The 22,442-nt window shown below is 47.1% G+C and overlaps 1 protein-coding gene across 1 annotated transcript in view; it reads left to right on the plus strand.

The window, feature by feature from the left end:
* Window positions 1-20,780, plus strand: part of LOC119978345 (proline dehydrogenase 1, mitochondrial-like) — a 31,184-nt gene extending 10,404 nt beyond the window's left edge. The window contains exons 3-14 of the mRNA XM_038819922.1: window positions 962-996; window positions 3,077-3,226; window positions 3,609-3,673; window positions 4,231-4,347; window positions 5,442-5,521; window positions 11,192-11,270; window positions 14,457-14,549; window positions 15,121-15,267; window positions 15,743-15,918; window positions 19,359-19,457; window positions 19,794-19,882; window positions 20,381-20,780. Coding sequence (XP_038675850.1) covers window positions 962-996; window positions 3,077-3,226; window positions 3,609-3,673; window positions 4,231-4,347; window positions 5,442-5,521; window positions 11,192-11,270; window positions 14,457-14,549; window positions 15,121-15,267; window positions 15,743-15,918; window positions 19,359-19,457; window positions 19,794-19,882; window positions 20,381-20,568 — 1,318 coding nt within the window. The 3' untranslated portion in view covers window positions 20,569-20,780. The remainder of the gene's footprint in view (window positions 1-961; window positions 997-3,076; window positions 3,227-3,608; window positions 3,674-4,230; window positions 4,348-5,441; window positions 5,522-11,191; window positions 11,271-14,456; window positions 14,550-15,120; window positions 15,268-15,742; window positions 15,919-19,358; window positions 19,458-19,793; window positions 19,883-20,380) is intronic.
* The last annotated feature ends 1,662 nt before the right edge of the window (window positions 20,781-22,442 follow it).

Consider the following 22,442-nt stretch of genomic DNA (forward strand, 5'->3'; position numbering starts at 1 on the left):
TCAGAGCGCCAGGGTCGTAGGTTCGATTCCTGGCTTGGGTCACTGTATGTGGGTTTCCTCCGGGTGCTCCGGTTTCCTACCACAGCCCAAAGACGTGCAGGTTAGGTGGATTGGCCATGATAAATTGCCCAGAGTGACCAAAAAGGTTAGGAGGGGTTATTGGGTTACGAGGATAGGGCGGAAGTGAGGGCTTAAGTGGGTTGGTACAGACCCGATGGGCCGAATGGCCTCCTTCTGCACTGTATATATTCTATGTTCTCAATGTGTGGAGTCTGCACGTTCCCCCGTGTCTATGTGGGTTTCCTCCGAGTGCTCCGGTTTCCTCCCACAAGTCCCGAAAGACTTGCTGTTAGGTGAATTGGACATTCTGAATTTTCCCTCTGTGTACCCGAACAGGCGCCGGAATGTGTCGACTAGGGGCTTTTCACAGTGACTTCATTTGCAGTGTCAATGCAAGCCTACTTGTGGCAATAATAAAGATTATTATTAGATTGTGATGTTGTCGCATCTCTGGTTTAATCCTGCGTGATAAGAAGTTCCAAATGATTACGTAATTCAAGAGCAGTTGGGATAGTGTTTGCGCCAGCCTGAAGCAATGTGTCTAACAACCAAACAAGGCTGATTTAATGATCTATTTGTGCTGATAGATTCTCTTTTTAACTGTTTATACAGAATGATACACTTCCCCTGCCTTTACTGAATCCTTTCTTCGCTTTGTCCCGTGATATCCCATGATGCTGCGCACTCCCTGGCAGTGACTTGAAAGCCAATCTTCCCTCTTAAGGCTGTGCAATGTTTACTCTTCTCCCACCCCCACTTTTCTTCTTCTTCTCCCTTGCAGATTCCCACTGTATTCCTGCACGCGCTTCCTTCCCTTCATCACCTGGGCTCCCTGCTTCATTTTTGTCTGTCATTTCGAGCACTGTTGCCAATTGCAATTGTTTTGATTTTTCTTCTCCAGGTCGTGCGAGTCTCTGGCCGAGAAGGAAGTTCAAGGTAAGGCTGACGCCTGCAGTTTGCTCGTCCTTTCCAGTGGGGATGGCTTGGTGAGTTTAGGCCTTGGGAGCTTGAGGAACGATCTTGCGATTAAACGTTGAGCCCGGGGTCAGGTTTTCTAAGACGATGGCTTCTTCGTCGTACGAAAGCAAAATCCCACGGATGATGGGAATTCGGAATAAAAACAGAAATTATTGGAAATGCTCAGCAGTGTCAGCGGCGGGCGAAAGAATTAACATTTTGGGTCAACGACCTTTCATCGGAAAGGATTTATTATGATCAATCCGCAGCTTGCAGTTCCTAGATTATTTGGCAGTCGTGGCCATTACATTGGTAACTGCAGCTGTATTTTACAGATAATTTACTATTCCAGAAGATCGGATGCGTTCCCTTTCTCCTTCCCTTCCCACTCCCTAACCTACTCCTTAACCTTCATTGGGGCTGGTTTAGCACAGGGCTAAATAGCTGGATTTTAAAGCAGGTCAAGCAGCGCGGGTTCAATTCCCGTACCAGCCTCCCCGAACAGGCGCCGGAATGTGGCTTTTCATAGTAACTTCATTTGAAGCCTACTTGTGACAATAAGCGATTTTTATACTGAAGATGAGTGTGTTTCCCTGACACCTCAGCAACTTTAGACACTAGTACCTGATCCGGAAACACCATGAGGCTCGCACGTTTAAAGGTGGGGGGGGGCAAATTTTGTTTTCTTGGAGGGGAAAAATACTTGCATTTATATAGCATTTTTCACAACCACCAGACATCTCAAAGCACTTTACAGCCAATTAAACAATATGGAATCGTAGTCACTCTTGTAATGTAAGAAACACAGCAGCCAATTTGTACACCGTCAACTCTCTCAAAAAGCAACGTGATAATAACCAGATAATCCCGTTTCTTTGATGTTGATTGTGGGATGAATATTGACTAGGAAAGCGGGGAGAGTTTCCCTGCTCTTGGAAATGGTGATGGTGCCATGGGGCCATTCACATCCACTTGAGCATTGTTTAACCAGAAGATGACACCTTCAGCAGTGCGGAACGCTGTCAGTACTAGACTGGACTCCAGCCCTGGAGCGGGACTTGAACCCAGAACTATGTGACTTCGAGGGAAACGTGCTCCCAACTGAGACTCGCGTCCTCCGTTGAAGCTGTTGGCGGTCAGTGTAATCTGACGACGTTCACTACTTGGGCTAATGCGTGAAGATTGACTGCTGGGGTGAGCTTCTGGCAAATGGATGGTGCTGAGAAACTGGGAGAATTGGCGAGTTTGTCGGTCCAACTGTGTTCTTATGAAGTCATTTTGTAAATAAATCTCGGTCTCTATTAATACTGCCTGGCCAGTTGAATAAGTGAACAAACTGACGGCCACTTTAAGTGCATAATGCAGGGAGCTTCTCTGCTCAGCTGCTTTCAGCCTGTACTGCAGTCATTAGTGGATTGGTGGATTCCAATCCCCTGATGTACAGTGACTTGCTGGTAAATATGTGAGTTTACCTGTAATGAGCCTTTGTTTGAGGATCGGACAAAATAACGTATGGTCGATGCCTCTGAAAGATGCAGCCCAATAATCAGTGGGTGGAATTTCTCACTCCCACCCCTGTGGGGGGAGGAGGGGAGGGGAGGGAAGGGATATTCCAGTCCCATTGATGTCGTCTCCATTTTGTGTGGCTCGCCCATCCCACCACTGGGGAACCTGCCATGGCCGGGGGTGGGGGTGTAGCCTTCCAATCCCGCTAGCGGGAAGGACTGGAAAATCCCACCTGTGTGTCTTCAAAGGAGGAGGAGGGAAAATGGGAAAATAAATTTTCTTTGAAGAAGAAAAATTGATATAAAATCCAGAGATGTTCCCATTAGCTGGATTGGCCATCATCAATGTGCGGGGATAGGATGGGGGAGTGGGTCTAGATAGAGTGCACTTATAAGGAGTCAGTGCAGACTCAATGGGCCAAATGACCTCCTTAGCGATTCTACCGCGACCTGCCCGTTGTGTATACCATTTTTCAGTTAGACCCAGATGTTTCCTACATTGTGCCTGATGGTATTCCCACAATATTCTATTAAACTGTTGTTGATCTCTGCAGGCGACAATCATCGAGAGAAGAAATTCCGACCTCATCGGCGGTTCGGAGATCGCAGAGAAAATGTCTTTAGTGCTCGGACATATTTCTACGCAGATGAGTCCAAATGTGACCAATACATGGAGACCTTTTTGAAATGTATCGCAGCATCTGGTAAGACACAATTTTGTGGGGCGCTCAGGGCACTTGGAATGAATCGTGTGGATAGGCTCCGTGTGGCTAAAGGCTTTGGTGGGTTTGCACCTTTGCATGGCTAGCTATTAAAGGGCACTTGATTCGGCTTGTGGCACCAACTCGGGTGGACATCCTTCTTAAGATCTGTGTAGATATTGTCGGGGCGTGGCAGCTCGTCCAGAAAATTCTACCAGCGAGTGTGTGGTTCCACACTGGCGTTTTCTCACTCTGCAGTGGTAGCAATGCTGCTGTACAGTGTGGGTCACCCCTTCCCTGGCTGGTTTTGATTTTCAATGCGCAGTTTGGTGACGCCTTGCTCGGTTCTCTGACGATTCTTGACCCGTCTTGATGTCCTTTGCAGGTGGAAGTTCTGAGGATGGATTTTCTGCCATCAAGTTGACGGCACTGGGGAGACCACAGTTCCTGGTAAGATTCTAGTCATGTGTGTAACAATTAGAGGACTCGGACCCAAAGTTGATTGTCTGATTCAGAAGAACTTGTTGGGGGACTGACGATGAGTCATCCAACTTAAAGAATATCCCTCGGAATGTTTACAGACGCGTTAGCAATAAAGCTGATGGAATGAGCCGGAGTGCTGATTTAAGCTCTGCGGTGGGAGGGCAAGAGGGGGGGGTGTCTAGCTCCTTGTGCTTTTAATATTCATTTTCCAGCCTGACTGTTTATTCCATGTCTGGATTGGTTTCTCACGCTAGAATGATTGGATGTATTCCAATCCACCTTGGTTTAATGTGCCTGACCCAACATTGAATTGTAAGTGTTGGAAAAACCCAACCGCCCTGGAACCATCTGTGGCATTCCCTCCTTCAGTTGGTGGGTTAGGGAATGGCTGCTTGATCTCTGACCGTCCTGGTTTGTGGGGTGGGGTGGGGTGTGGGACGAGTTACAGGGGTGTTGATGTGAGATTGAACCTGGCATTCTGTCAGCCCTCTGCAAGCCTTGTGCTTTTTCTCCCGTCTTTGTAGCTCCAGTTCTCAGAGGTCCTGGTGAAGTGGCGCAGTTTCTTTCGCCATCTTGCTGTTGAGCAGGGGCAGGGTGGTCTGGCTGCTGTGGACACAAAGCTGGATATGGAGAGACTGCAGGTAAGTGTGTGGATGGCTGCTTGGTGGAGGCATTTGGGCATGGCTGGGGCGGAGAAAGGGGCATAAGGATATTATCAGTCATACTGCGCTGCTGTGCCAACTTGCTCAGACCACGACTTGTCTTCATGATATTAACATCAGTGCACAACTTTCGACACTGCCGTTATCTTCGTTATTCTTGGGGCCTGACTTGGTGGTTCGGAGTTTCGGCCAGAGGCTGGTCCTGCCGGGTGTGTGTCCCTTGTTCCTCTCCACCAACATGCTTCTATTGTTACATCATTAACACACAACTACAATCGGCACGGTGGCACAGTGGTTAGCACTGCTGCCTCACAGCGTCAGCGACCTGGGTTCAGTTCCAGCCTCGGGTGGAATTCAACCTGGAGTCTGCACATTCTCCCCCTGTCTGCGTGCATTTCCTTTGGTTGCTCCAGTTTCCTCCCGCAGTCCAGAGATGTGCAGGTTAGGTGGATTGGCCATGCTAAATTGCCCCTTAATATCCAAAGATGTGCAGGATAACTGAAGTTATAGGGGGGCTGCGGGGGCAGGTGGGTGGGTGGGCTCGTGGGCCTGGGTGACGTGCACTTTCTGAGGGTCAGTGCAGACTCGATGGGCTGAATGGCCTCCTTCAGTGTATGGATTCTATAGAACTACAGCGATGATATCCCTCTTCAAACAACCTGCTGTCACAGTCCATCTTACCCAAAGTGAAGGCACGGTGCCAATTTCTGATTTGGCAATAGTTAACACTGCCTTCATTTTTGTATTGAGTTAACCGTGTTGTTAATCCTTTTCCCCTCTGATAGGAAACATCTAGGGAGAGTGAAAATCGTGTGCTCCTGACCCCCTTTATGTAATCCCTCGTGCCAGCATTGGGAAAATCTTGGGTGCTGAGGGTGGGCGAGAGGTGGCAAATCCTGACCTCGCTGCTGTTCCAGCAAATGAGGGTTCAGGGAATTTTTGGATGTTCTTGTATTGAGGAAAGGAGGCAAAGCCTTGGCCTGGTGTGGGGAATTTCTCCATTCTCCACCCTGAGTGAATGAATTTCTCCATTCTCTACATTCAAACCATTTTCTCTTTGCTTTGTGCCACAGAAGAGCTTGGCTAAACTTGGCATAGCCACCTTGGAAGAGATCACCCACTGGTTTTCTGGAGAGAAAATTGGACTGTCTGGGTAAGCACTTCGTTCAAGCACATTTCTGTGCATCTCACTCTGTGTTTACGTCTGTGGGCGCAGTTTACTGACATCCTCTGCTTTTCTGGAATGTTCTGTGCAAGTTTCGTAGGCTGAGCCAGCAGTGCTGACATTAACGTTAATTACACAGCAGAGATACGAGGGAGATTCCTGGCACCCACGCAAAGGCCACTTGGGGAAGTGCGAGTTTTCAAGTGCAGGAGGAGATGTAGCGCGTGAACAAGTTTTATCAATCAGTCACATGAGGGGATCCTCCAGCGTAAAAGAGGTATCCTCAGGTATTCTGACAGGTATGGTCGAACTCTGTTAACGCTATGGTCAGTTGCCCTGTGCACGTGCGCCCTCCTTCTAACAACTACCCCCCATTGTCTAGGGCTACTAATCTGGCATGTGGTAATTGAAAATGTGAGTGTGTCATCCCTGCAACAGTAAATTGCTGTTGGAGATTTTTTTTTCAATTTTGTTTTAAATGTTCACTTTTTTTCTATTTCGTCCCCCCATTGCTCATTCATATCTTTCTTCACTTTCTCTTTTTCTAGTATCAAATTTGACTCTAATTTATCCAATTTCCTTCTGTGTCATTCCTCAGTAATAGATTTAAGGAGCTGGACTGTCCTCCCCAGGGTCCAGATGCCCTGTCATCCTTATCAGCAGCTCACACTTCCAGCAACTTGTGGGACAAAGCTATTTGAGCCAAAGGATGAGGGAGGAAGTTTAAGTAATGAGGCATGCTACGACTCCACTGCAGTAAATCCTGGGCTTTTGTGCCAAGAAGAGAAGCTCATTCTTTGGCTCACTAAGTGTGTCCATGTGTTTTGTGTTCCAAACATGCCAGCAAGGCCCCAGGTTCTGTCTGTATTGAGTTAGTTGATCTCAGCGAAGGGGATTATCATTAGTCGGAGAGCTCCTGGACCAGAGAAGGGTAAAATCAGCTGCTCCTGGCTGTTATACAGTGAGACCTACCGGAGAGCATTGAGGGACAGGATCTACAGGCATTTAGACAGGCAGAGGCTAATTAGGGAAAGTCAGCATGACTTTGTCAGGGGAAAGCCATGTCTCACCAATTTGATTGAGTTTCTCAAAGAGGTAACCAAGAAGTTAGATGAAGGCAATGCAATCGATGTTGTCTTCATGGACTTTAGCAAGGCCGTTGGCAAGGTACTGCATGGTAGGTTGTTGCAAAAGGTTAAATCTCATCCAGGGTGATGTAGCCAATTGGATGCAAAATTGGCTTGGCAACCAAAGTGGTTGTGGAGGGTGTTTTTTCAAACTGGAGGCCTGTGACCAGCGATGTGCCTCGGGGATTGGTGCTGGGTCCACTGTTGGTTTGTTATGTATGTTAATGATTTGGATGAGAATGTAGGAGGCATGGTTTGTAAGTTTGCAGATGATACCAAGATTGGTGGCATACTGGTTAGTGAAGAAGATCATATAAGATTGGCACAGGAGCTTGATCAATTGGGTCAGTGGGCCGATGAATGGCAGATGGAGTTTAATTTGGATAAATGTGAGGTGATGCATTTTGGTGGATCAAATCAGGGCAAGACCTACTCAGTTAATGATAGGGAGTCGGGGACAGTTACAGAACAAGGAGATCTAGGAATACAGGTTCATAGCTCCTTGAAGGTGGAGTCGCAGGTGGACAGGGTGGTGGTGAAGGCAGTCAGCATGCTAGGTTTTATTGGTCAGCATATTGAATGCAGGAGTTAGGATGTCTTGTTGAAGTTGTACAAGACATTGATAAGACCCCACATGGAATACTGTGTTCAGTTCTGGTCACCCTATTATAGGAAGGATATTGTTAAACTAGAAAGAGTGCAGAAGAGATTTACGTGGATGCTACCAGAACTTGATGGTCTGAGTTATAAGGAGAAGCTGGATCGGCTGGGAATTTTCTTCCCATGGAAGTGTAGAAGGCTTAGGGGTGATTTTATAGAGGTCTATAAAATAATGACGAGCATAAATAAGATAGATACTCAACATCTTTTCCCAAAAGTAGAGGAGCCTAGAACGTGAGGGCATATGTTTATGGTGAGAGGGGAGAGATACAAAAGAGACCAGAGGGGGAGTTTTTTCATAGGGTGGTGAGCATCTGGAACGAGCTGCCAGAGGCAGTGGTAGAGACGGGTACAATTTTTTCCTTTATATAAAAAAAAATGTTACAGTTACATGGGCAGGGTGGGTATAGAGGGATATGGGCCAAATGCTGGCAAGCGGGACTAGCTTAGTGATAAAAACTGGGCGGCATGAGCAAGCTGGGCTGAAGGGCCTGTTTCCATGCTGTAAACATCTATGACTAGACCGAATTGCAAATGAGGATAGAATAGAGGGCGAATTAAATTTCCTGTGTCGCTGAATAGCCTGATGGCCCACCTTGTCCAGATTCTCGCACTCAGTAAAATGGTTACAGCACAGAAGGAGACTAGATGGCCTGACCAGATCACGCTAGCTCGTCACAGAGCAATTTAACTAGTCCCTCTCTCGCCTTTTCCCCAGAGCCCCATCTTTTTCCTTCCCATCAGGAGCTCATTCAATTCTCTTTTGAAAGCCACAAATTAATCTGTCTGTGCCACACACTCGGACACGGTGTTTCAGATCTGCGTAAGCATTTCCTCATGGCATCTTTGGTGATCACCTTCAAATCAGCATCGTCTTATTCCAAACCCTTCTGTCAGTGTTAACCGTTTCTACCCGTATTCTACATCCCCATATCCCTATACCCCTCATTATTTTGAACATCTAGAGTCCTACAACTTTTACAGCAAAAAAAAAAGGACAATCGGCCCATCGTGTCTGTGCTGGCCATCAAGTATCTACATACTCTAATCCCCTTCTCCAGCACTTGGTCTGTAGACTTGTATGCTATGGCATTTCTACACCCCTCTTTCAGGCAGTGAATTCAAACACTCTCTGGGTGAAAACGTTTTTCCTCACATCCCCTCTGAATCTCCTGGCCCTTACCTTAAATCTTTGATCCCCTCCGCTAAGGGGAAAAATTCCTTCATATCCACTCTACCTATACCCCTCAGAATTTAACACACTTCAATCGGGTCCCTCCTCCGCCTTCTCTGTTCCATTGAAAACAACCCTGGTTTACTCAGTTTCCATAGCTGAAACGCTCCTACACTCCTGCCCAGGCAAAACCTGGGGAATCTCCTCTGCACTCTCTCTAGTGCAAACACTTTCGACTGGATTCTCCGATTTTGGTGCTGTATCTGGAGAATCCGTGGCCTTTTTACATGGGTAAAAATCAGCGAAGCCCCAGCGCCAATTCTCTGACCGCTGAGGGTCTAGCAGCCGTGCCACGTAAAACGCACGGCCTTCCCGATATAAACGGCTGAAGAATTGCCGGGTCCGCGGCCACGCCATACGGCAGCACTGCTCCTGCCCGACTGTTGGCCGCGCTGGACACATTCTGCAGCCGCCACGCCGAATTCCCGACTGCTGAGACCACCCGCCCCCACGCGGACGGGAACCTGGCGCATTGGGGGAGGGCCTTCAGGTAATGTCCTGAGGTCGTCCTCCTCGCCATACTCCTCGATGATGGTGTTTTGGAGGGGGCAGGGTGGAAAAACAGGCACTGCCCCAATTTGGGAGTAAAACAGGATTCTCTGCCCGATCGCCAATTACAAAATCGGCATCGGGGAACGGAGAGCCCTGCCCTTCCTTCCTATAGTGTGGTGACCAGAACTGCACGCAGTACTCCAGCTATGGCCTGACCAGAGTTTTATACCGCTCCATTATAACCTCCCTGCTCTTGTATTCAAAACCTCGGCGAATAAAGGCAAGTACCCATATGCCTTCTAACCACTTGATCTGTCTGTCCCGCTCTTCAGAGATCTATCGACGTGCATACCAAGATCCCTCTGACCCTCTCTACTTCCTAGCATGCTACCATTCATTGTGTATTCTTAATCCTCCCAAATTGCATTATTTCAAACTTTTCAGGGTTACCATTTACCACTCTTCTGCCCTTCTAACCAGCCCATCTATATTGTGCTGTAACTTAAGGCTTTCCTCCTCACTATTTATCATGCCGATAATTTTTGTGTCCCCTGCGAACTTACCGATCATACCTCCTACATTCACGTCCATTTCATTAATGTCCACTACAAACCACAAGGGGCCCAGCACCGATCCCTGTGGAACACCACTGGACACAGCCTTTCGGTCACAAAAACAACCTTTGACCATCACCCTCTGACTCCTGCCGCTAAGCCAATTTTGGATCCAATTTGTCAAATTGCCCTGGATCCCATCGGCTCTTGCCTTTTTTTTATAAAATGTTTTTTATTGAGTTTTCATATTTTATATCCAACAAATTACAAATTATTAGAGAGAGAGAGAAAAAAAACTGCAAAAATTAACATATTACAGGTAAGCATCTTCGTAATAACAACTGTGGCCGCCCCCTTGAGCCGGCATACATATTTTATATTCCCCAATATGGCCGAGGCACATGTTTATAGGCATTTATTTATAGTTTGGTTTTGGGCCTTAGCTAGCCATCAAACCCCCATAACGAACCCGTAGCAGCCCTCTTTCCCCCCCCCGGCTACCTTCCCCCGATTCCTGTCCATTTTCCCCTGATTCTTGGCCATCCGACTATTCTTCCTCTTGTACGTTGGCCACAAACAGGTCCCGGAACAATTGCATGAATGGCTCCCACGTTCTGTGGAAGCCGTCGTCTGACCCTCGGATGGCGAATTTGATTTTGGCTCTTGCCTTCTTGACCAGTCTCTCAGGCGAAACCTTGTCAAAAGCCTTACTGAAGTCCATGCAAGCTACATCAACTGTATTACACACCTAGTCACCTGCTCGAATAATTCAAATCTGTAAGCCACGATCTCCCATTGAAAAAGCCATGCTGACTAACCTCGATTAATTCTTGCCTCCCCAAGTGAAGTTTAATTCTGTCCCTCAGAAATTTTCCAACAGTTTCCCTACCACTGAAGTTCGACTCTCTTCTCCCAGCAGAACCGCCCCACTTCTTACATATAATTGATGTTATTTGACCCATATAATCACTGGAACCAATTTCGTAAATCCTTCCTGCACCATCTCTAAAGCCTTTGCATCCTTTCGAAAGGCTGGTTCCCAGAATTGGACACAACATTCCAGTTCGGGACGGACCGGTGTTTATAAATGTTCGCCTTAACTTCCTTGCTGGTGTACTCTATGGCTCCTATTTATAAAGCTCAAGATATTGTATGCTTTATGAATAGCTTTCTCAATCTGTCCTATCATCTGCAATAATGTGTGCACCTATACCCTCGAATCATTCTGCTCCTGCACCCACGTTGTCTTTCATATTACCTCTCCCCTTGCTTCAACTCGCCACAAAATGTTGCCTGCCATTCATGAATACTTGTTCCCGGGGTGAATTTGTAATGGCTGTTAGTATCCAAGAAACGTTATAGCTGAAACTGTGCATGTCTGCACGAGGAGAATGAAGGAGGTTGACATGGGAGGAGGCAGCAGAAGAACTGCTGAAAATAATGAAAATGGCATCCATTTTGGATCACTGGTGCACATGTCCTGTGGGGAATTTGTCACGCGTGTGCTCACTATTGGTTTGTGTCAGGTTGCTGACGTCGGTGCATTTTTTTATCATAGTATTGACTTTTGTATATGTTCTCCTGTTTTCAGCACTGTTGACCTGTTGGACTGGAACAATCTGATCGACAACCGCACAAAAGTTGCCAAGCTCTTTGTAGTTCCAAACCAGGTGCGGAGCCTTGACTATTACTGTGAGAAAATGTGTAGGTCGGGAGGGTTGTGAGAGGCCTGTGTGGGATATTTTGTGTCCAAATGATGCCTGTGTAAATCAGGGTGGTAAACACTGCCACGTTGCTGTCTTTAGCTGAGAGCTTGGCGGATTGTTTCGCCTGGGACCAGCTTCACTGATGAACTTGTCTTCCACCCTCGCCCAAGTCTGGAGATCCACACCCCAAATCACCGAGGAGGGAAGATTATAACTGAAGTGGTGCCTCACACTTGCAATGTGTGCCACAATGCTCACCATCAGAGTTCACCTGACAGCAGTCCGAATGGGCCACAGGAAACTGAAGGAAAAAAGAAATCTGGTTCCAGTTGTTTAACACCTTCATTCTAAAGAATGAATGAAGTAATTGCTTCCTCCAGGGGTTGCTTAACTAATCCAGTATCGGCTTTGGATCTCCTTTCAGTCAATAGTGGAATCGATCCCTGCCAAGAGCCGGCACAGGTTCCATCTGAGCAGAATTTCCTGCTTGAGCATTCTCTCAGGTTCCACAACCCTTCTGAAGGTGAGTGAGACCTCTCAGACCCTCTCCCACTCCAGAATTTTAAAGGCCATAATTTGAGGGGGCACAGGTCCAAGCAGCATGAGGTAACTATTCCAAATTTCTAGTCGTCTGGATCTTGTTAAGACTCTTTTTCTCCCTCGAGCTCCATGAGTTTTAGAAACTCTTGTATCTTGATAAGGCGTGATCTTTCCTTGACGGCTTTCTTCCCAGGTTTTTTTTTAACCAAGCTGTATTGCATGTTTTTGTTTTGAAGTTCTTTTATTTTTTGTCCCCATGTTGCTTGCTGGAAGGTTTTGACTTAATGGACAGCAATATCTATCCTCTACATACAGGTTAAGCTCCATCTGTTTTACTTCACCATTGTTCAGTGAGATGTGAAGTGAAGCTTCCTATTGCATCACAGAGTCACCAAATGCTTACAATGCAGAAGGAGGCCATTTGACCCTGATCGTGCCTGCGCCAGCCATCAATCACCTATCTATTCTAATCCCATTTCCCAGCACTTGGTCCGAGCCTTGGATGCTACGGAATTTCAAATGCTCATCTAAATGCTGAAGTTATGAAGGTTTCCGCCTCTCCCACCCTTTCAGGCAGTGAATTTCAAATTCCCACTATCATCTGGGTGCAAAAGGTTTTTCTCAAATCCCCACTAAATCTCCTGCGCATTGCCGTAAATCTATGCCTCCTAGTTATTGACCCCTCAACTAAGGACAAATTAATTCTTACCTACCCTATTGTCACAACATCCTGGGCTAGTGTGAGGTCAATTCCTGTCCTCCTTGACCCGGAGTCGCAACACAAATGAAATTAGATTTTATTTTAAATACCCGAGGTTCTTGGCTGAGCCCAATAAACTGCAGTGCCCAGGTTTGTAACCTTAACACAAGCAAATTTGTATTATGTGCAGTATTATAATTAAACTGACATAAAATTGTAACTGACTATCTCCTACCCATTTCCCAAAGCCCCTGCCTTTACTTCTTCCATATATAACGTGTGTGTATATCTGCACTTCCTTCCTTCTAGGCTTGAGATGGTTTTCTCTGGCAAGGTTGTCTACTTTCTCTGTAGATTCAGGACCATTTCATGTTTACAGCATGATGTGCCAGGCACTCCCACGTTTTTTTTTACAAAAGTAAAGCAGTTAAGTCACCTTGTCAGGCAAGAGAGGTCTTCTTCTAAGGTCTAATCGCTTCTGACAGTTCTCAGAAAACATCAGCAGAACCGATCAGTTTCTGTTGTCAGGCAGAACACTGTCCCTAGCCAACCAATCGAACCGACTGCCTCCAAAGCTGGTTCCTAAGACTCTCCAAGGTGCAAAACCTAGGAACACTCTGTCCTGGCAAGCACCCTTCTGCTTAAAGACACATTACGATTATGTGTCCATAGACCAAAAATAGTAAAATAAAAGAACTGGGAACAAAATAAATAAAAGGAAGGACTCTTCCACCTATCTATATCCTTCCTAATTTTGTACACCTCAATCAGGTCTCTCTCAACCTTCTCTGCCCGAAGGAGAACAACCCCAGCCTAACCAGCCTCTCTTCGTAGCTGAAATGCTCCAGCCCAGGGCAAAATCCTGGTGAATCTCTTCTGTAATCATATCTTTGCCATAGTGTTGTGACCAGAATTGCACGCAGTACTCCAGATGTGGTCTAACGAGCGTTTTATACAGCTCCATCATAACCTTCTATTCTATGTCTCGTCTGATAAAGGAAAGTATCCCATATGCCTCTTTAACCACCATATCTACTTGTCCTGCTGACTTCAGAGATCTATGGACATGCGCCCTAAGGTCCCTCTGCCCTCTGTACTTCCTAGCGTCCTACCTGTTCATTGTGTATTCCCTTGCCTTGTTGGTCCTCTCAGAATGCATCACCGTACACTTTTCAGGGTTAAATTCTATTTGCCACTGTTCTGCCATCTGATCAGCCTCTCTGTATCGGCCTGTAATCTGAGGCTTCCCTCCTCAGTATTTATACCACCAACCTTTTTTGTCATCTGCGAATTTGCTGATCATACCCCCCACATTAATTGCCATCTAGATCATTTATTGTAAACTACAACCAGCACCAATTCCCTGCGGGTTACAGGAGGTTACAGCCTTTTGAGGTCCTGCTTTTCAATCTGCTACCTAGCTCTCTAGAATTCTTGCTGCAGAACCTCGTCCCTCTTTCTGCCAATGTGAATCGCGCTCTCTGACTGTTGACCCTCCTTCGGAACGCCCTGCAGCCATCCAGTGACAGCCCTCACCCTGGCACCAGCGAGGCAACACAGCACCCTGGAGTCACTTCTGTGGCAGCAGGAACGCCTGACTGCACGCCTCGCTATTTAGATTCTCAAGCTTGGGAATGCCCTCTCTATCTTTCTCTCCTTTTTACGCTCTGCTTTACATTTTTAAAAAATCCTCTTTTGACTAAGCATTTGACTGCCTATCCCAAAGTAACCTATCTTGGACTCCACGGCAATTTAGTTCCCTTGTGCAGCATCTTGGGATGTGTTCCAACATTAAAGTTATTTTGGTGTGGAGTTGCTGCAGGCATCTTGCGATTGTTTAAACCTGCACATCCCGTGCCAAGAAACGGCTGTGCGGGTTGGAGTAACGGCTGGTTGTACTTTCCTTACAGGCGGGCGAGATTGAACCACTTCTCCTCCAGTTCACCGAGGAGGAGGAGCTGCAGATGAAAAGGATGCTGCAGAGAATGGATGTGCTGGCAAAGGTAGGAGAGTTCAAAGAACACAGAGTTCCGCTGGAAACTCCCAAGTGGTTGAAAGTGTTTTAACGGTGTGGCAGGGGCGCTCGGATCATCTAAACCGCGCTGGCCATGTTTCCCAGATTCTTGTACTTCTCCCACACACAAATGTTCTCTTTACTCAGAGAGTAGTAGGGGCGTGGAATGCCCTGCCTGCAACAGCAGTGGACTCGCCAACACTAAGGGCATTCAAATGGTCATTGGATAGACATATGGATGATAAGGGAATAGTGTAGATGAGCTTTAGAGTGGCTTCACAGGTCGGGGAAACATCGAGGGCCGAAGGGCCTGTACTGCGCTGTAATCTTCTATGTTCTATGTAGACCCTCGTTTGTGTTCCAAGTCAGTAAGCCAGTGGCCACAATTTGTATGAATTTAGATGCCGACTGCAAGATGAAGCAGCCAAAGACATGGTTTTCTATGACAACCTCCGGTGAAGTTCACGTTTTATTTGTGCTGCAGGGACGCATGGAGATGTTCCAGCCCCTTGCGGTTCGGAGTGAAAATAATCATTTATTGACATTCTCGCCCTCCACAGGAAGCCTTGAAGAAGAGGGTCCGCCTCATGATCGATGCCGAGCAGACCTATTTCCAACCGGCTATCAGCAGACTGACCCTGGCGATGCAGCGGAAATTCAACACCGAGGAGCCTGTCATCTTCAATACCTACCAGTGCTACCTGAAGGTAAGGCAGTGGGCGGGATGTGGGAAGGTTTGGGGGGGGGGGGGGGGGGGGGGGGGGGTTGCACGCAGGTAAGGAGGAGGAGAAGGATGACCTTTTAGGACAGAGTGGGCCTCATTTAATGCCTCAGCCAAAAGATGGCATGCCTAACAGTGAAGCCGTCCCTCACTACGGCACAGAAGTGCCATCCACGATTGTGCTTGAATCATGAAATGGGACTAGAGCTCGAAGCTCTTTGCTCCTGCCAAGTATGCTACCAACTGAGACCTCACCTAGGAAGCGAGATAAGGAGTGAAAATGGAGGTCTGAGCACCCCAGAGGATTGCAGAGTGTCCAGTAGCAGAGTATGGGGCGGAAAAACGTGAACCAAGCTTTGAACCAACCAATTTGACACTGGTTGATTCTGTCGCTGAACTGCATTGCCAAGGCTTCACCAAAGCTGTACTGATTGTTTTCCATATCCTTTCTATCCCCCCAGGATGCTTATGATAATGTAACTATGGATGTGGAACTGTCCCGCCGGGAAAACTGGTACTTTGGAGCAAAGCTGGTGAGGGGTGCATACATGGCCCAGGAAAGAAAACGGGCCGAGGAGATTGGATACGAGGATCCCATCAACAAATCCTATGAAGACACGAATGCCATGTATTACAGGTAGGGATCCTTTCCGTCTGTGCAAGAGGAATGAAGCGAGCTTGTTTATGCCTCTGCAGTGAGAGGAGTTTCTCTCTATCTCTCTCAATTGATGAGAGGGGCTCCTTGCAGTTGCATAGGAAGATCCCAATAATTGCACTAGTTGATGAGAAGACATGTGTCCCTGCTGATTTTACCTGCAGGAAGTGCAGCCAGCTCCAGCTCCTACAAGACCGAGTTATGGTACTGGAGCTGGAGTTGGATGAACTTCGGATCATTCGGGAGGCAGAGGTGGAAATAGATAGGAGCTTCAGGGAAGTAGTTACACCAAAGACTGGAGATAGATGGGTAACTGTAAGAGGGACTGGGAAGAAGCAGACAGTGCAGGGACCCCCTGCGGTCGTTCCCCTGAGTAACAAGTATACCGTTTTGGATACTTGTGGGGGGGACGACTTACCAGGGGTAAGCCATGGGGTGCGGGACTCTAGCACGGAGTCTGTCCCTGTTGCTCAGAAGGGAAGGGGGGAGAGGAGCAGAGCATTAGTAATTGGGGACTCAATAGTCAGGGGCACAGATAGGAGATTTTGTGGGAGCGAGAGAGACTCACGTTTGGTATGTTGCCTCCCAGGTGCAAGGGTAAGTGATGTCTTGGATCGTGTTTTTCGGGTCCTTAAGGGGGAGGGGGAGCAGCCCCAAGTCGTAGTCCACATTGGCACTAACGACATAGGTAGGAAAGGGGACAAGGATGTCAGGCAGGCCTTTAGGGAGCTAGGATGGAAGCTCAGAGCGAGAACAAACAGAGTTGTTATCTCTGGGTTGTTGCCCGTGCCACGTGATAGTGAGACGAGGAATAGGGAGAGAGAGCAATTAAACACGTGGCTACAGGGATGGTGCAGGCGGGAGGGATTCAGATTTCTAGATAACTGGGGCTCTTTCTGGGGAAGGTGGGACCTCTATAGACAGGATGGTCTACATCTGAACCTAAGGGGCACCAATATCCTGGGGGGAGATTTGTTAGTACTCTTTGGGGGGGTTTAAACTAATTCAGCAGGGGCATGGGAACCTGGATTGTAGTTTTGGGGTGCGAGAGATTGAGAGTAGAGAGGTCAGGAGCACAGATTTGACTTCGCAGGAGGGCGGCAGTGTTCAGGTAGGTGGTTTGAAGTGTGTCTATTTCAATGCCAGGAGTATACGAAATAAGGTAGGGGAACTGGCAGCATGGGTTGGTATCTGGGACTTCGATGTTGTGGCCATTTCAGAGACATGGATAGAGCAGGGACAGGAATGGTTGTTGCAGGTTCCGGGGTTTAGGTGCTTTAGTAAAGTCAGAGAAGGGGGCAAAAGAGGGGGAGGTGTGGCGCTGCTAGTCAAGGACAGTATTACGGTGGCAGAAAGGGTGCAAGATGGGGACTCTTCTTCCGAGGTAGTGTGGGCTGAAGTTAGAAACAGGAAAGGAGAGGTCACCCTGCTGGGAGTTTTCTATAGGCCACCTAATAGTTCTAGGGATGTAGAGGAAAGGATGGCGAAGATGATTCTGGAAAAGAGCGAAAGTAACAGGGTAGTTGTTATGGGAGACTTTAACTTTCCTAATATTGACTGGAAAAGATATAGTTCGAGTACATTGGATGGGTCGTTCTTTGTACAATGTGTGCAGGAGGGTTTTCTGACACAATATGTTGACAGGCCAACAAGAGGTGAGGCCACTTTGGATTTGGTTTTGGGTAATGAACCAGGCTAGGTGTTCGATCTGGAGGTAAGTGAACACTTTGGAGACAGTGACCACAATTCGGTGACCTTTACATTAGTGATGGAAAGGGATAAGTATACCCCGCAGGGCAAGAGTTATAGCTGGGGGAAGGGCAATTATGATGCCATTAGACATGACTTAGGATGTGTAGGTTGGAGAAGTAGGCTGCAAGGGTTGGGCACACTGGATATGTGGAGCTTGTTCAAGGAACAGCTATTGCGTGTTCTTGATCAGTACGTACCAGTCAGACAGGGAGGAAAGGGTAGAGCGAGGGAACCGTGGTTTACCAAAGAAGTGGAATCTATTGTTAAGAGGAAAAAGGAGGCCCATGTGAAGATGAGGCGTGAAGTTTCAGTTGGGGCGCTTGATAGTTACAGGGAAGCGAGGAAGGATCTAAAGAGAGAGCTAAGACGAGCAAGGAGGGGACATGAGAAGTCTTTGGCAGGTAGGATCAAGGAAAACCCAAAAGCTTTCTATAGGTATGTCAGGAATAAAAGAATGACTAGGGTAAGAGTAGGGCCAGTCAAGGACAGTGGTGGGAAGTTGTGTGTGGAGGCTGAGGAGATAAGCGAGATACTAAATGAATACTTTTTGTCAGTATTCACTCAGGAAAAAGATAATATTGTGGAGGAGAATGCTGAGACCCAGGCTATTAAAATAGATGGCATTGAGGTGAGTAGGGAAGAAGTGTTGGCAATTCTGGACAAGGTGAAAATAGATAAGTCCCCGGGGCCTGATGGGATTTATCCTAGGATTCTCTGGGAAGCCAGGGAAGAGATTGCTGAGCCTTTGGCTTTGATTTTTAGGTCATCATTGGCTACAGGAATAGTGCCAGAGGACTGGAGGATAGCAAATGTGGTCCCTTAGTTCAAGAAGGGGAATAGAGATAACCCCGGTAACTATAGGCCGGTGAGCCTAACATCTGTGGTGGGTAAAGTCTTGGAGAGGATTATAAAAGATACGATTTATAATCATCTAGATAGGAATAATATGATTAGGGATAGTCAGCATGGTTTTGTGAAGGGTAGGTCATGCCTCACAAACCTTATCGAGTTCTTTGAGAAGGTGACTGAACAGGTGGACGAGGGTAAAGCAGTTGATGTGGTGTATATGGATTTCAGTAAAGCGTTTGATAAGGTTCCCCACGGTCGGCTATTGCAGAAAATACGGAGGCTGGGGATTGAAAATGCGCGCACTCACTCATGCGCATTAACTCTGGTGCGCATTCAGACTCTCACATACATCAATTCAATGATATGGCAGAATGCAGGAGGACTTCCTCCAAGGTTGCTACTGCCTTTTTAAAAATAGAAAAATTTAGAGTACACAATTATTCTTTTCCCCAATTAAGGGGCAATTTAGCGTGGCCAATCCACCTACCCTGCACATCTTTGGGTTGTGAGGGTGAAACCCACGCAGGCAGGGGGGAGAATGCAAACTCCACACGGACAGTGAGAAGGGGCCGGGATCGAACCCGGGTCCTCAGCGCCGTGAGGCAGCAGTGCTAACCACTGCACCACCTGAACCACAGTTCATGCTGCTGTCATTCAATGAAGTCGCCGTGCAGTTTGGTTACAACCTGTGAGTTACTGTGTGGACAGAATTAGACCAAAGTCGAAGTAACAGCAGTAAATCATTTAATTCTGTCCTGTAAGTTGCTGTTGGGCGGGTGAGAGTTTCTGGAGTTTCTGACCTTCTGCTGTTATCATTTCAGGTGCTTGGATTACATTCTGGATGAAATCAAAGTGAATCGAAAAGCCAACGTAATGGTGGCCTCACACAATGAGAAATCCGTTGCATATGCACTGCGCAGGTAATGGGGGAATGCTTGACCATGGCGCCGTTTTGGGTGCTGAATTGTGATTCTGGGATAAGGAATTCTGGGATAACGTGGTTACGTTAAAGAAGGGGGAATCCTGGCCTTGATGGCTTGGATCATGTGATATTACCAGTCATGTCCTTGAGCCTGGCTGTGGAATCCATAATCAAGGTGTTAATGAACAGAGATTGTAAATCTGTTAAGATTGTGACCTGATTGCTTAGACATCCCACTGTCCCTATTTCTTCTGCAGGAAGTAAATCTAATCTCAAGATGTGCCCGTTTGAATTTCTATTAATTACTTACTAACTCCTGTGCTTTTCCTCACAGAATGCACGAACTTGGACTCCATCCGTCTTCTAAGAAAATCTACTTTGGCCAATTGCTGGGCATGTCTGATCAGATCAGCTTCCCCCTTGGTATGTGAACGAGAAACAAATGATCCGAAATTAACGGCTGGGTAACAGAACCTCACATTCAATTCAGCGTCCAGGTACGCTCCCCGCCAGGAACATTACTCAGGTGTGGGGCGTTCCTTTTTCTGTGGATCGCCATGTTGGATCCTAACCTCTAGTGCTTCCCACTTCCTGGGCTATGTTCCAGAAATGATAATCCATTGAGATTATGGAAGATAATTTGTGGTGCAACCTAAATTTTATTTCTGCTTGGAAAATATTGAGCATTGGTGTCTATAAAGGGTGCTGGGAGACATGGCTGGGTTTAACTCTCTGACGCGGTCAGGAAACTGTAATGTTATCCAACTGGTAACTGCTGGAGGATGTGAGCCTGCTCAGAACTCATTTAACATCATGGATTTTAAGAATACCAAAGTATCTGGAATAAGGTCACTTTGCGCCTGACCAATGCTGCAGGGGGTGTTTCTCTCAAGTTAACCCTCTTTATTCTGTCTTCCACAGGCCAAGCTGGGTACTCAGTGTACAAATATGTCCCCTATGGTCCAGTTGAAGAGGTTTTGCCCTACCTGTCCAGGCGTGCACAGGAAAACAGGGGCATGGTGGCAGGAACCCAAAGGGAACGGGTGCTCCTGTGGAACGAGCTGAAACGCAGGATCTTGAAGGGGGACCTATTCAGAGCTGCATATTAGAGGGGTGTGTGCAAGAGGAGGGCTTGGCTGTCTGGATTTGGAGGTGGCCACAATGATGGGAGAGGGGGCATGGTCTCCCCATGTTAATGCACAGTCTTTCAATAGCGCCGGGGAGGGGATGCCTCCTGTCATTTGATTAAAGGAACTGCTTTGGGGCCAGTCTTTCCCTCAAACAAAGCTTGACATTAAAATAATTCTGTTTGGTGGCCTTCGGTATCTGAGTCGTCAATGGGCCTTGCCCTTTCTCTTCTGTACAATTGTTCAACCCTTGCCTTGTAGACTGTCAACCCATCCAGAGCTGACCGGATATGTTGACGTTTTGCTAGTATAAATATTTAATTAAAAATATGGCATAAGATATTTATATGCATATGGAAAAAAAGATGCTGACTGGTATTAAGGAGATGGGTGGTGGAAAATCTCCTCCTCATTTTGTGTGACTTTGATGGAAAAACCACAGGTAAATGTAGAGACTGCACAAATTTCTGGGCTCCTGCTGTTGTACTTCAAAATGTTGTGTCGGACGAGCTGGAAGCCTCTCTTGGAAGCTTCCGTCTTGCCTTCCTCTCTGACTTACAGCATAGGTTTGTTACTTGCCACATGTGTTCCTTAATGTTTTTTGTTTAAGTGGCAATGGCAGGACAAAAGTTCCCCTCCTCTGATATCTTTAGTCTGACAGCCTCCATCAGTTTTTGGCGAGGAGTGTTGGGCTGCTCTGCTTCATAAATGGATTAGGCTCTGAAGCTTTCACATATCTAATGGCCGAGGCAGACAAAGCAAACGTGCTTATGTCCGATATCCAACATGCCTACATACAATTTACAGTGCAATGGAAGGCCATTCAGGCCATCGAGTCGACATTGACCCTTGAAAGAGCCCATGCCTCTGCCCTAACCCCGTATCTAACCTTTGAGAGAAAGTATAGTGCTCTTTTTTTAAAAATAAATTGAGAGTACCCAATTCATTTTTTCCAATTAAGGGGTAGTTTAGCGTGGCTAATCCCCCTAACCTGCTCATCTTTGGACTGTGGGAAGAAACCGGAGCACACAGAGGAAACCCACGCAGACATGGGGAGAAAGTGCAAACTCCACACACAGAAGTCACGCTAGGCTGGAATTAAACCTGGGTCCCTGGAGCTGTGAGGTAGCAGTGCTAACCACTGTGCCACCCACAATTGTCAGCTTACATCATGAAATGTCGAACATCTATGTAGAAACGCACCGCTGAGATTTGAACTCTGGATCTCCTGTCTACCAGACAGGCGCTTTCACCAACTAACATCCAGCCCCCTCTGGGCTGTTTAGCTCACTGGGCTAAATCGCTGGCTTTGAAAGCAGGCCAGCAGCACGGTTCGATTCCCGTAACAGCCTCCCCGAACAGCCTCCGGAATGTGGCGACTAGGGGCTTTTCACAGTAACTTCATTTGAAGCCTACTCGTGACAATAAGCGATTTTAATTTTTAATTTAATTAATGTTGGATTCTGAATTTTTGGATGATCCACCATTAGAATTGGGCTGCTTTGACGGAGGTTCACGGTTGCTTGTCAGAATCTTGCCCCTGTTCCTGGATTTGGGAGAAAAGAAATGGATCCTGGTTGGAAGGAATTAATGGAGCCTGCTCCTGGAGCCAGGAGAGTTATTTTCAACATTGCCAAATGTGTCCACTAATCAGGGAATTCCGACAGTGCAGCGGGGGGGCCCATTGAGTCTGCACTGACCCTCAAAGAGCTCTATATTGCAGCACGGTGGCACAGTGGTTCGCATTGCTGCCTCACGGTGCCGAGATCCCAGGTTTGATCCCGGCTGTGGGTCACTTTCTGTGTGGAATTTGCACATTCTCCCCGTGTTTGTGTGGGTTTCTCCCCCCACAACCC

The sequence above is a fragment of the Scyliorhinus canicula genome, chromosome 1 (genome assembly GCF_902713615.1).
Source record: "Scyliorhinus canicula chromosome 1, sScyCan1.1, whole genome shotgun sequence".
NCBI lineage: Eukaryota > Metazoa > Chordata > Chondrichthyes > Carcharhiniformes > Scyliorhinidae > Scyliorhinus > Scyliorhinus canicula.